Source organism: Geotrypetes seraphini, chromosome 4, assembly GCF_902459505.1.
Source record: "Geotrypetes seraphini chromosome 4, aGeoSer1.1, whole genome shotgun sequence".
NCBI classification, from domain to species: Eukaryota; Metazoa; Chordata; class Amphibia; order Gymnophiona; family Dermophiidae; genus Geotrypetes; species Geotrypetes seraphini.
This window is the reverse complement of record NC_047087.1, coordinates 9,310,873-9,324,031: the sequence shown is the minus strand read 5'-3', so window position 1 is coordinate 9,324,031 and position 13,159 is coordinate 9,310,873. Positions and strand designations below refer to the sequence as shown.

The following is a 13,159-nucleotide window of genomic DNA, read 5'->3' as shown; positions in this document are numbered from 1 at the left end:
CAATAGCAGTACAAAGAGGGACATATACTAACTTTATAAAAATATGGGGGCCATTGGCAAAATATTGTGATGAATAGTCATCAATTCTTCTCTTTTCCTTTTCTTTTTTAGCACACTAAAGGGGGAGGGAGTTGGGAATAATTTTACATTATATGTTATAATATGGTGTATATTTCTATTGAAAATGTGATGAAGGATGGGTGGTAGGGGGGGAGTTATTGTATCACTAGATTTTTATGTGGTAGATATTAATGTGCTATTGTGGAATAATTTGTATAATATATTCTTTTGTGCACTTGTTGTTCAATTTGAAAATGAATAAATAATTATTAAAAAAAAAAAAAGATATTACCAGAGAATGAATTAACACTGTAAGGGATTTGGCATCAAGAAGAGGGACCAATGATCTAATCATCCTTAGCTTATAAAAGCAGTTTTTAACCAATGCACTAATTTGCGGGCGAAATGAAAGTTTATTGTCAATGAGAACGCCTAGGATTTTTATAGATGTAGTTGGTTTAAGTGGTATACTATCTATAGAAACAGGAAGTTCAACAGAATGAGACACCCTACAAGAAAAGCTAGAACTGAAAAACTCTGGTGAAATTTATTTGAGGAGCCCACAGAAAATAAAGAAGCAGAATGATTCCCCAGGATCCAGAAGAATATGGAACCCTCCAACCCATCCATAACCCTACTTCCCACTGCCCTCCAACCCAGTCAGCAGATTAACCGTTCCCCTTAGCTGTATCTATGACATCCTGTTTGTCTTGTCTGTTTAGATTGTAAGCTCTTTTGAGCAGGGACTGTCTTCTTTGTGACTCTGTACAGCGCTGCATACGTCTGGTAGCGCTATAATAATAATTCATAGTAGTAGTAAACGTCAAACGTATAAAATTGTCTGAAGCCACAACAGAGCGGAAATCAGGTTAAGAAAAGCACAGGTGCTGATGAGTGCCTGAGTTTTGGCTAAAATACTTAACGTCTATCCACCGAGATCTGACTAAGTGTAAAAGTCAAGACACCAAGAACAATCACCATAGTGGCTACTTCTTCCACAAGAAGACCTGAGTAACATTCCCAAAAACTAGCAAGGTGGGTCTGCAGGGAGTGCAATGGAGGAAGCCTGAGAAGTGTCTAGGAGGGAGGATGGGGATGCATCTTTCCCTTACCTTTAGCAGCATTGCCCCTCCTGATCCCACTTTTCACCATGCCCTATCCCCCAGGCAGCCAGTAAAGCACTTAAGAACATAAGAGTTGCCGCTGCTGGGTCAGACCAGTGGTCCATCATGCCCAGCAGTCCGCTCACGCGGCAGCCCTTTTGGTCAAAGACCAGTGCCCTAACTGAGACTAGCCCTACTAGCGTACATCCTTGTTCAGTAGAACTTGTCTAACTTAATCTTGAATCCCTGGAGGGTGTTTTCCCCTATGACAGCTTCCGGGAGAGCGTTCCAGTTTTCTACCACTCTCTGGGTGAAGAAGAACTTCCTTACATTCTTTGAACTTTAAAGAGTGCCCTCTCGTTCTCCCTACCTTGGAGAGGGTGTCCCCTCTCAATCTCCTCTGTTCGAGGGAGAAGAGGCCCAGTTTCTCTAATCTTTCGCTGTACGGCAGCTCCTCCAATCTCGTAACCATCTTAGTCGTCCTTCTCTGGACCCTCTCGAGTAGTACTGTGTCTTTCTTCATGTACAGCGACCAGTGCTGTAAGCAGTACTCCAGTTGAGGGCGTACCATGGCCAGGCTGCTGAAGGATTTGGTCTTGCCATATGACCTGAGAGATCACCTCTTATATTCTGCTCATATCATATAGTGCAAAATGCATCGCACTACTTGGGAAAAGGGCCTGTGCTAAGCATGATGGGGTGCTAAGGGCAGACATTAGGGAGGAGGCCCCAGAGCAAGTGCTCTGCTTGCCCACCCCTAATGCCAGCCTTGCTCAGGAATTACATGCAGCTAGTAAGGAATTGTGGGGTTCTTTTACTAAGGCTTGCTATTAACTACACAGAAAAGCAGGGAGCTAAAATTTTCTGAAGAGACTAAATAAAACTAGAATTAAGACTGTTGTCAGAACTAGAATAAAAAATGTTTTGTAACTAAATAAGAATTAGAACTAAAATTTTATGCTGAACTATACATTTGAGTCATTTTCAAGTTTGTTGCAAAAGAACAGTGTCTCCGAAATAGACCATCTCTGGGAGTCCTTGCATTTACCGGATCTCCTATTGAGATAAGTCTTTTTATTTCATTTTTGTTAAGACTGTGCAGTTCTCTGTTTTTCAGACTGCGTCAGTGCTGTACTGTGAAATTTTTTTATATATATATTATTTAATCACTAAGGGCTCCTTTTACAAAGGTGCGCTAGCAGGGTTAACGTGCGCGACTTTTCATTACACGCTAAGCCCCGCGCTGGCCAAAAACTACTGCCTTCTTAAAAGGAGGCGGTAGCGGCGAGTGCGTGTGGTATTACGTGCGTTAAACCGCTAGCGCGCCTTTGTAAAAGGAGCCCTAAGTGTGTTTACACTATTTATTTGTTTCCCACCACACACGTGAAGACTCCATGAAGGTGTGATACGCTGTGCTGTGACCCACGCACGGGTTGTAGTATTGAACGTTTTTGACGTCCACTTGACTTAACAATCCACACTGATGTTTTCTCATGAAATTATTTATTTAACTTTATATACTTCACGGTTTATGCATCAAACAGTGAGACTTTAGAACTTTATTAGTTTTGGTTTGTAGCTGTTCTATAGTTTGGGGTTGTTTTTTTTTTTTTAATTCTTTATTCAGTTTTAACTCTTGCAACAAGTGTACAAAATTCAATCAGATAATTCGTACAAATCACCCATCCCATTCATCAGGAATAAACCCATTAAATCACATAACATACCTCCCCCAACCCCACATTAAATATAGTCCTATGTAATAAAAAGGTGTCCAAGGTGTCTAATCATTAGAATATGCAATTAATGGCCCCCAAATCTTTTTGAAACTATTATAATTTCCTTGCTGTATAGCAAGCACTCTCTCCATTTTATAAATATGACAAACTGAATTCCACCAAAAGTTTGGGGGGGTTTGTTTATCTGATAGAACTAAGATATCACTGCATCAAATGCATCTATAAGTAAAACAGTATTTACTTAGGCATTAAAGCCTTTAAATAAAGAAGAAAAAAGACATATCTACAGAACAAAATAGTTTTAGGGATTTCCTAAACTGTTCTTCATTAGGTCAAAATCACATAAAATCTGGTAAGTGAAAGAAGACATTAGAAATCTTTCATATCTAATTCTTCTAAGGCTGGGAAATTGTTGTAAGTAATTACGTGTTGTCTGTCTATCACATGCTGAGAAGGGAAGAACCAAGTCATTTACCCTACGTGATCAATATCTTTTGCTGCAGACAGTTTTTAAGGAATCTGAAATAATGATTAAGCTAGGATCTATTATAACCCAGTATGCTCACCCTTTTGTAGCTCAGATCTCCCATTAAACTTCTTTCTATGGTGTGTTTTTATTCTGAGATTTTATGTTTTTTTCTTCTATTGGACTTTGCTGCTCTGATAGTTCTCTCGACGGTGGTAAATTAAATGATCCAAAATGAATAAATACAATATATGTAACTTATGCTCTTTTATTTGCTGTTGGGCTGCATGGGGTTGGGGGGAGGGGAGGGCAGAACTGCTAGAGATAAGTACAGTGCTGTGTCATGCTCACCTCCCAGCTGTGGTCTCACATCTTTTCAGTAGTTCCACTCACTCAAAAAAGGTAGCTATAACCCTAGAGGCATAGATAGTTACACCTCAAGAGTTACAGAGATATCCAGAGTTGACATTTTACTGCTCGGGATGATAACATCCGAGTAGTGAAAAGATTCTCAGATGACATTTCACCTGGACAAACAGGGACTAAAGCATCCCTTTTTAAAGGAAAGGTATGCAACATCGAACATCTCTCTAATCAAGAATAGAACCTAAGAAGAAAGGTTTAAAATCCTTCTTTTATTTTTTCCATTTTCTTTACCGTTCTCCCAGAGGAGCTCAGAACGGTTTACATGGGCTCACAATCTATCTAATAGACTCGTACCTGGGGCAATGGGGGGATTAAGTATCTTGCCCAGGGTCACAAGGAGCAGCGTGGGTTTGAACCCATAACCTCAGGGTGCTGAGGCTGTAGCTTTAACCACTGCGCCACACTCTCTAATCACATTATCGAGAGAAAACATTAGCAAAGAATAGTAAAGGAGACTCTTGCTTTATAACAGTTTTCAATATCAATTTGGCAATCCCTACAATTTAGGAAATTCTGAACAGTCTCAGAAAAACCTAAAACATTTGGTTACAAAAAGAATACCTGATGAGCATGGAGTGGAGGAGTTATCTATAAGGACCAGTGTATGCCATGAAGATAAGCAGACCACACAAGAGCAGAAAATTGTCAAACAAATAAAATGCAAAAGGTATTCTCAAATTAAGAAGCAAAAATCAATGAAACGGTTCACTAATCCTCTATAATAAAACCCTTAGCACGCATGCACAGTTGAAACTCCATGCAGCCATGATCCCTGATCCGTGGCTATGTCGCCGCATGTGCAGTAAGGCCCTGGTTCTGCAAAGTGCGTCCCAATTTTAGGTAGCTGTAGGCGTCCTATAGCTATCTAATCAGCCAATCGGGATGCACATTTTTTTAAAAAATGCTCCCCAGGCAGGCTGCCTATATTGAAGTCACCTCCGGGAGCCTAGGGAGGCCTGCAAGACACCTAAACTCGCCTAAGGGCCTTAGGCGAACCTAGGCGGCCCTACGCTTACAATGTAGGCCAGCAAAATGCGACCACTATACTTATCGCGGTAAGGGATCTCCTTGCTGCAAGCGGCCGCCTGTCCGATTGTCGGCAGGAGGGTGCCTAACCCCTCCTGCCGGAAGGCCGCACCTTCCCCCGGCACTCCCGATCGCCGGCAGGAGGGTGCCCAACCCTTCCAGCTGGAACGCCACACCCTCTCCGCTAACGACCCCCTCCCCATGCTACCACTCCCCCCGATGACCCCCCTAACTAACCTGTAAAGTGTTGGCCAGCCAGACGGGTCTTGCTGCCGTCCAGCCGGCAGGCCCACCTCGTCGAAATGAGGCGGGCCCACCCCTTCCCCACTAAGTCTAAGGCCTGATTGGCCCAGGCTCTAGAAGTCTGGACCAATCAGGCCTTAGGCATAGTGGGTCTGCCCATCCCCACTAACCCTAAGGCCTGATTGGCCCAGGCGCCTAAAGCCTGGACCAATCAAGCCTTAGGCTTAGTGGGGATGGGTGGACCCGATAATCCTAAGGCTTAATTGATCCAGGCTTCTAGAGCCTGGGTCAATCAGGCCTTAGAATTAGCGGGGATTGGCCGGGAAGGGGCGGGCCCGCAAATTTCGACGAGGCGGGCCGGCCTAGCAAAAGCCCCGAGGCTGCTCAGCCTAGCGGAAGCTGCACAGTGAGCAGGTAAGGGAGAAGGGTAACTACTGGACAGGGGGGAGGTAAAAGGAACAGAGAAAAGCTACTGTTGGACAGGGGGAGCAGGGAAGGGGTGCTGCTGGACAAGGGGAGGAAAAGTAAGGAAGGAGGGAAGGCAGACAGGGGGCAGAGAGAAAGAAAGAAAAAAAAAAAAGACAGACAGAAAGGGGGCAGAAAGAAAAAAAGATAGACAGACAGGGGGCAGAAAGAAAGAAATGCCTACGTCTATACATCTATTCTAGCACCTGTTAATGTAACGGGCTAAAAAATTAGTAGAAGAATAAAAGTGAAGAATCTTCATTCATAAAACATACATAATTCACAGACACGATGAGTGAGCGCAAATTCTATACTGGCAATTGTATGTGCAGTTAACGTTATAGAACACTAGCGCGAGTCTGCATTTGTTTGTCTAAATTTAGGTGTAAATGATCATGCACAACTGAAGATACTATTCCCCCAACCTGCCCATGCCCCCTTGCAGTTGTACACAATAGATTCATAGAATACTAATGGAAGTTACCCCTGGATGTGCTGATCAGTGGCAATTAACAGCAATTATCGTCAATAACCGGTTCACAAATTAACAGATTATTAAGGCCCTCTAAGCATTTAGCACACGCTAAATCAACATGTGTACTAACTGCTAATGCGTCCATAAGATAACATGCACGCGTTAGCGTTTAGCGCGTGCTAATATTTACCACGTGCTAAAAAGCATAGTGCACCTTAGTAAAAGAGGGGGTAAGTGTCACTAACACTATTCTATAACTTGCCTGCCCAGTGTAAAACTGGGCAGGCAAGTTGATACAATTTAGGGGGGATTCTGTACAAAACGCTATCATTTGGCGTCACAACCCCTGACAGCTTTTCCCAGGAATGTCATTTCTACATTGGTTGGTTTGGGGCATACTAGGAGAGACATGAACTTTACTCATAAGACAGCGTATCCTGGTATGATCTCAGGCATTCAAAATGACTGAAAAGGCTCTTTTTAACACTTTCATTGTTGTAAAGAGCGCTTCCTTCCGGTGTTCATTAGGGCTCCTTTTACGAAGGTGCGCTAGGGCCTTAACACGCGCAATAGCGTGCGTTAAATTCCCGAGCGTGCTAGCCGCTACCGCCTCCTTTTCAGCAGGTGGTAGATTTTCAGCTACCGTGCACGGTAAAAACCCTAGCGCACCTTCGTAAAAGGAGCCCTTAGTGTGTAAGATGAAACTGCTTACATGGAGAGCAGAGAGGATTTGCTGTATAGAAGTCTGGTAATACCATTCCCTCTAATGCCATTTGATCTAAGTTGGGAGTTTCCTTGGATGGATGACCAAACACACCCAAATCCCCCCAGCCCATCTGTAGAGAAAAGAAAGAAAACAGAATCTGATTACATTTTTAATGCAGGATTACAGTACAATGCAATAATAAAAAAAAAAAACCCTTGTAATTAAGATCACTTGTAAAGGACATGATTCCCGGTCCATGCCATAGCAGTTGCTCTCTTTTGGAATTAAGCTCCTCTCTCTATAGAAGGGCACCACTATTTTAATGATATAAGACCCACAGGGATGCATTCATTTTAGAATACTCTTTGTTAAGTACAGAAAGTGTCACACTCTCTCATATTAGTACTCCAAGCTAAAAATTTCACTGACTTAAAAACATTTCAAAGAGCAAAGTCATGTGATCCTGATGTGGTCTCACTGTTTTCTACTATTTGCATAAGGTACACACACCACTGTTTTCCAGAGGCTGCATGAAGTCATTCACGAGATTCATAAGAAAATCTCTGGTTACTGTCAGTAAATCTTATGAATACATTAGGAAGATGCTTTTAAAAAAAAAAAAATTCATTTATTAAAAAAAATTTGAGCTCTCTTTATTATATTACTAAACAATAACAGTTTAGTAAAGCTTCTGAAAATAAAGCAATGGTCACTATTACCAAAACCAAGAAAAGACAAACAGAAACCAGTACATGCAATGAAAAAACACCCGCAAACCAGACACAGGTATAAACATCCCTCAACCTCTATTTGTAATAATATTTTAAGTATATGTTTGTGTTCCATCCCCAACCACCCAAGAAGCCCTCAGCGAATAAAAGAAAATACAGAAACACCACAAAAAAAAACCCATCCAGGACTGTGTCCCCCACTAGTGTCCCATGTCCTATAAACAACAGGATGTGTTTGAAGAGTCCCCAACTCTTTTCACATTTGGGTCCTGTTTTCAAGATGCTTTTGTTGTAAGTGTGCTACTGGCAGTGGGAAGCATATTTATTTGCAAGGGCAAGGCTGTGCTTTTAATGATCACTTACATGCTTCTAAGTGGCAACAATCATGAGTTACAGGGAAATACTTTTGAAACCAATTGGAGGAAGAATTACTCAGAGAATGGTTAAGCTCCGGAACGCGTTGCCAGAGGATGTGGTAAGAGTGAATAGCGTAGCTGGTTTTAAGAAAGGTTTGGACAAGTTCCTGGAGGAAAAGACCATAGTCTATTATTGAGGGAGACATGGGGGAAGCCACTGCTTGCCCTGGATAGGTGGCATGGAATGTTGCTACTCTTTGGGATTCTAGAATCTTGTTACTCTCTGGGATTCCGGAATCTCGCTATTCTTTGGGATTCTGGATGGAATGTTGCTACTCCTTAGGTTTTGGCCATGTACTAGTGACTTGGATTGACCACTGTGAGAACGGGCTACTGGGCTTGTGGACCATTGGTCTGACCCAGTAAGACAATTCTTAGGTTCTTATGAGGGGGATATGGGAGGGATTTTGATTAAAATCTGAACTATGCAAGGATTGTCCTCCAAATTTTCTGTAGTACGGTAATACCACTACTATTAATTATTTCTAGAGGGCTGTACAGTCACTAAAGATAGTCCCTACTTGAAAGAGCTTACAATCTAAACAGGCAAACAGGATGCCAGGGTGAGGGATACAGTTAGGGAGGATGGTTAATCTGTTGGCTAGAGTGGTGAGCATTGGGCAGTGGGGATTAAGGTTATGGATTGAAGGCTTATTTTAAAAAAATGGACTGATACTGTATATTCTATTCTCAAATTCCAACCTGTAAACCAATGCAAACCAGACCCCCCATACTTCCTAACCTGCAAACCAAAGTCCTTAACTGTGGAAATCTACAAAAACTGTCTTGCTATCGCAAATAGTTTCCGCAACTGTATGCTTCACGAGAAATCATTAATCCTGATACCATCATGCATACAAAACTGCTACTAAGTGGAAAGCCACAGAACCTATCCTGTTTTGTAAATAGACTCAACAGACAAGCTGCCACTGTTAACTCTTATCTATGCAAAATATAACTAACCCAAGTGCTACTGTAAACCCTGTTATATATAGAACCCATAATAGCTTTCTCTTAAAATGTATATCAATCTGTAAACTGCCATCTCTTATTATGTAAGTAAACTTGTAACCCGTTCTAGGCTCTTTTGGGAGGATGAGCTAAAAAAAAAAAATTAGCAAATAAATAAATTCAAGGATTCAATTTCCCTGGTCATATAATTTACTAGCTGATGCCCCGGCGTTGCACGGGTATTTAATTATAGCAATAACACTGTAAATGGATTCAAATAAAGATACTTTATAGTGGTGAATGAAATTATTTTTTTACAGCTTAATAAAAAGTACAATATTCAAATTATAATGTGAAATATTTGACAAAATGAATACAATACAACTAACGCAAAAACGTGATTATAAACAACATTTTTAGTTTCACCTCCTGGAGCAAGAACATATAAATTCTTGGGTGAACCCACCCTTGAGCAAGCAACATAGAGTTGTGGGCCGCGAGACCCCCAGAACATATCACCCCAGGTAGTGAGGGATCTGCATACCAAGTTTCGTTCAAATCGGTCAAGCCGTATATGAATTACTGTGAGAATGGCAGCTTTTTACATTTTTTCCATTGACATGAATGGGTGAAATCTGATTTACTGTTTGTAGCTCCGCCCGCGTGTGCAGGTGGGCCGTGAGACCCCCAGAACATATCACCCCAGGTAGTGAGGGATCTGTATACCAAGTTTCGTTCAAATGGGTCAAGCCGTTTGTGAATTACTGTGAGAATGGCAGCTTTTTACATTTTTTCCATTGACATGAATGGGTGAAATCTGATTTTCTGTTTGTAGCTCCGCCCACGTGTGCAGGTGGGCCGCGAGACCCCCAGAACATATCACCCCAGGTAGTGAGGGATCTGCATACCAAGTTTCGTTCAAATCGGTCAAGCCGTTTTTGAATTACTGTGAGAATGGCAGCTTTTTACATTTTTTCCATTGACATGAATGGGTGAAATCTGATTTTCTGTTTGTAGCTCCGCCCACGTGTGCAGGTGGGCCGCGAGACCCCCAGAACATATCACCCCAGGTAGTGAGGGATCTGCATACCAAGTTTCGTTCAAATCGGTCAAGCCGTTTTTGAATTACTGTGAGAATGGCAGCTTTTTACATTTTTTCCATTGACATGAATGGGTGAAATCTGATTTTATGTTTGTAGCTCCGCCCACGTGTGCAGGTGGGCCGCGAGACCCCCAGAACATATCATCCCAGGTAGTGAGAGATCTGCATACCAAGTTTCGTTCAAATCGGTCAAGCCGTTTTTGCGTGATCGCGGCACATACACACACACATACATACACACATACATACCTCCGATTTTATATACTGTATATAGATAAGTCATTGACACTTCCAACATATCTCTCAGCAAAATTTTGCTCTTTTTGATTTCTTCATTTTCATAGCTTTAAAACTAATTAATAACTGGTAAGATAATTGTCCTTTATCATTGTACATGTGGTGGAATTGGGTTCTATCATATATAAAAAATAAGACAATATAGAAAAGGTTAACTCCTGAAATGGAAGTCCTTCGACAAGTTTCTCATAACTCAGGAACAAATCCAATATGATAAAACCCTTAGCGCGCATGTTCACTTGAAACTCCATGCCTCTGCATGCGCAGTACACCGCCGTGCCTTCTCAGAGAGAAGGGAGAGACAGCCATGGTAGGCAAGTGGGCGTGACCATCTTTAAAGAGAAGCGGTGAAGAGAGATGGTCATGTTCTGAGGGAAGAGATTGCCTCCGTTTGGGAGTGAGAGGGGGTTGAAACGGTCCAGGAGCAGAGGCGAATGAGACCAGCCCGGTGAGGGTGAAGTTGAGAGAGACTGCCACAGTTTTGCGTGCACGAGGGGGGGGGATGACTCCCGGTGTAAAGGAACGGAGGTGAGCGAGACGCTCACGGTCTGCGCTGTGTGACAGAGTCGACTCCCCCTCCCCCCGGTGATTACTTAGAACTCAGCTTGGCCGTTACCGAACCGCCGCCCCTGAGCGCGCGCGCGAGGAGCTTGGCTGGGCCGCCGTCGTCTGCTGGACAGTGGCTTTTTTGCGTGCGTGTGTTGAGAAGTCCACAAAGCGCCGACATCCTGTCCTCCCCGGGGATAGACCACGGGTAGATGCACGCGGGGCGCTTCGGGGGGGGGGGTCACGGGTGGGGACGATCTCTTAGAGCAGTCTCTTTCTAGAGGTTCTTATCTTATGAGAAGACATTCTGAAGATCAAGGGGGCAGGAGGAGCAGGAGTTATATGCTGTAAATTACATGTGTGCTGAATGAAGGACAGACATGCTGGAGATAACTTGGGGGAGGGAAGGAAGGAAATGCTGGACATTCCTGGCAGTGCTGTGGAGTCGGAGTTGGAGGAAATTTCAGGTACCTGGAGTCGGAGTTGCCAATCAATGCACTGACTCCGACTAAATTAAGATTGGAATTTAAAAAAAAAAGCAAGTTTAAATGTCCCAATTCACAAAAAGTTCTAATTAATGACTTCTCTACAGTAAGAATAAAGACCAATGTATGCAGTGCCTCACGTAACCGCAAAACGAACACGTGCTTCACTATATGGCACGCAAGGCACAATTCGGAGCACCAATACTTATAAATGTATTCTCCCTTATTGTTGTTTACAACTTATTTCCAACGTTCAACAAGGTTTTCAATACCTCGTTGGTAGAAATCACCCGGTGTAGACTCAAAAAATTCATCCAACCAAGCTCTCCCACCATACGCACAACATCTTTTTACGCGGATGAAGATCTTGTTTCAAGGGAGTCGGAGTCAGAAGTACAAAAAACTGAGGAGTGGGAACATTTATCTACCGACTCCACAGCCCTGATTCCTGGGAGAGAAGCTGGAAATAAAATCATGAGAAGGAATGACAGAAGCTGGGGGGAGGGGGGATTCCCAGGAAGAGAAGCTGGGTGGGGGTGGAAGGAAGGCTAGATAGGAAAGGTGAGGTGGTGTGACTGGGACTAGTCAGGGATCTCAAAGTCCCTCCTTGAGGGCCGCAATCCAGTCGGGTTTTCAGGATTTCCCCAATGAATATGCATTGAAAGCAGTGCATGCGCATAGATCTCATGCAGATTCTTTGGGGAAATCCTGAAAACACGACTGGATTCGGCTCTCAATGAGGGACTTTGGGGACCCCTGCAAGAAGTGTGTAACCCAGGGGTGGGCAACTCCGATCCTCGAGGGTCGGAATCCAGTCTGGTTTTCAGGATTTCCCCAAAGAATATGCATTGAAAGCAGTGCATGCACATAGATCTCATGCATATTCTTTGGGGAAATCCTGAAAACCCGACTGGAATACGGCCCTCAAGGAGGGACTTTGAGACCCCTGGATTAGTGGGAGGGCTTAGGTGGGGCAGTTGAAAGGGAAAGCTAAGCGCCTGGCCAGGCGCGAAGCGGATCCGGGAGGTCCGCGTTTTACCCGCAGCCGACGCTCGCTCGCGTGCGCTTTCAAACCGTCAGAACATAGCTCGCGGCCACCCCTCCTCCTCCCCCTCCCTCTACTCACGTCGTCCATCAGCATCACGAGGACATTCGGGGCGCTCGAGCCGCGCGCCGAGGCCGAGCAAAGGCAGAGGAGCGCCGCGGCGAGAGCGGCCGACATGGCGACGGACCCCGCCGAAGGACTCACCGGTCGGTCACGTGAGCGGCCGGTCACGTGCCCGTCAGCTGACGCCGGAGGCGGCCTCCAAGATGGCGGTGTGCGTGGCGGTGATCGCGAAGGAGGTGAGTGGCCACCGGGAAGGCGGGGAAACGCGGCGCTTCGTCGCTTTTAGCCCCTCGTTCCACCCCCGGACCGACAGCCTTTTAGGAAGAGTTTCTGTACCGCAGGACCGTGACGTTCTGTGCGGTTTATAATGATGAAAAGAATAAACAAAGTTCAGAGTTGGTGAATAACAGTTCTAAAGATCATTTGTCGAGGACTAAGATTGTATAGGTCAGTTACCTAAGTTTTCCACTTCCCCCTCCATATTCGCGGTTTCTGTACTCGCGATTTCACATAATCGTGATTTTTTTTCTGGAGAGGGGGAAAATTTTTTTTAAAAACATATTTTTTACCCGGCCTTATCTGGTCGTCTAGCGGGCTTTCGGGGCAGGAGCGATCTTCCTACGCTCCTGCCCCGTGCAGATCACCACTACGGGAACTCGCAGCAGCCATTTCCTCATGGCGATCTGCACAGGGCAGGAGCGTAGGAAAATTGCTCCTGCCCCGAAAGCCCTCTAGACTACCAGATAAGGCCGGGAAGACGGCAGGGAGGTGGGGGTGGGTCAGAGCCGGATAATCGCGGTTTTTCGCCATTCGC

The 13,159-nt window shown here is 44.2% G+C and overlaps 2 protein-coding genes across 9 annotated transcripts in view; one reads left to right on the top strand and one right to left on the bottom strand.

Annotated features, from left to right (window-relative positions):
* The window catches only part of GALNS (galactosamine (N-acetyl)-6-sulfatase), a 92,552-nt gene extending 79,971 nt beyond the window's left edge, over positions 1–12,581 (bottom strand). Inside the window, exons 1-2 of one of the 7 annotated variants that reach the window (XM_033941342.1) lie at positions 12,487–12,581; positions 6,716–6,839 (exon numbers count right to left, since the gene is read on the bottom strand). In XM_033941342.1, coding sequence (XP_033797233.1) covers positions 6,716–6,839 — 124 coding nt within the window. In that variant the 5' untranslated portion in view covers positions 12,487–12,581. Of the gene's footprint in view, positions 1–6,715; positions 6,840–12,363 lie in introns of those variants that run through there. The other 6 variants (XM_033941343.1, XM_033941345.1, XM_033941348.1 and 3 more) reach the window with 6 other exon arrangements.
* The window catches only part of TRAPPC2L (trafficking protein particle complex 2 like), a 35,792-nt gene continuing 35,087 nt past the window's right edge, over positions 12,455–13,159 (top strand). For both annotated transcript variants that reach the window (XM_033941350.1, XM_033941351.1), the window contains exon 1: positions 12,455–12,581. In XM_033941350.1, the coding sequence (XP_033797241.1) occupies positions 12,549–12,581 (33 nt within the window). In that variant the 5' untranslated portion in view covers positions 12,455–12,548. The remainder of the gene's footprint in view (positions 12,582–13,159) is intronic.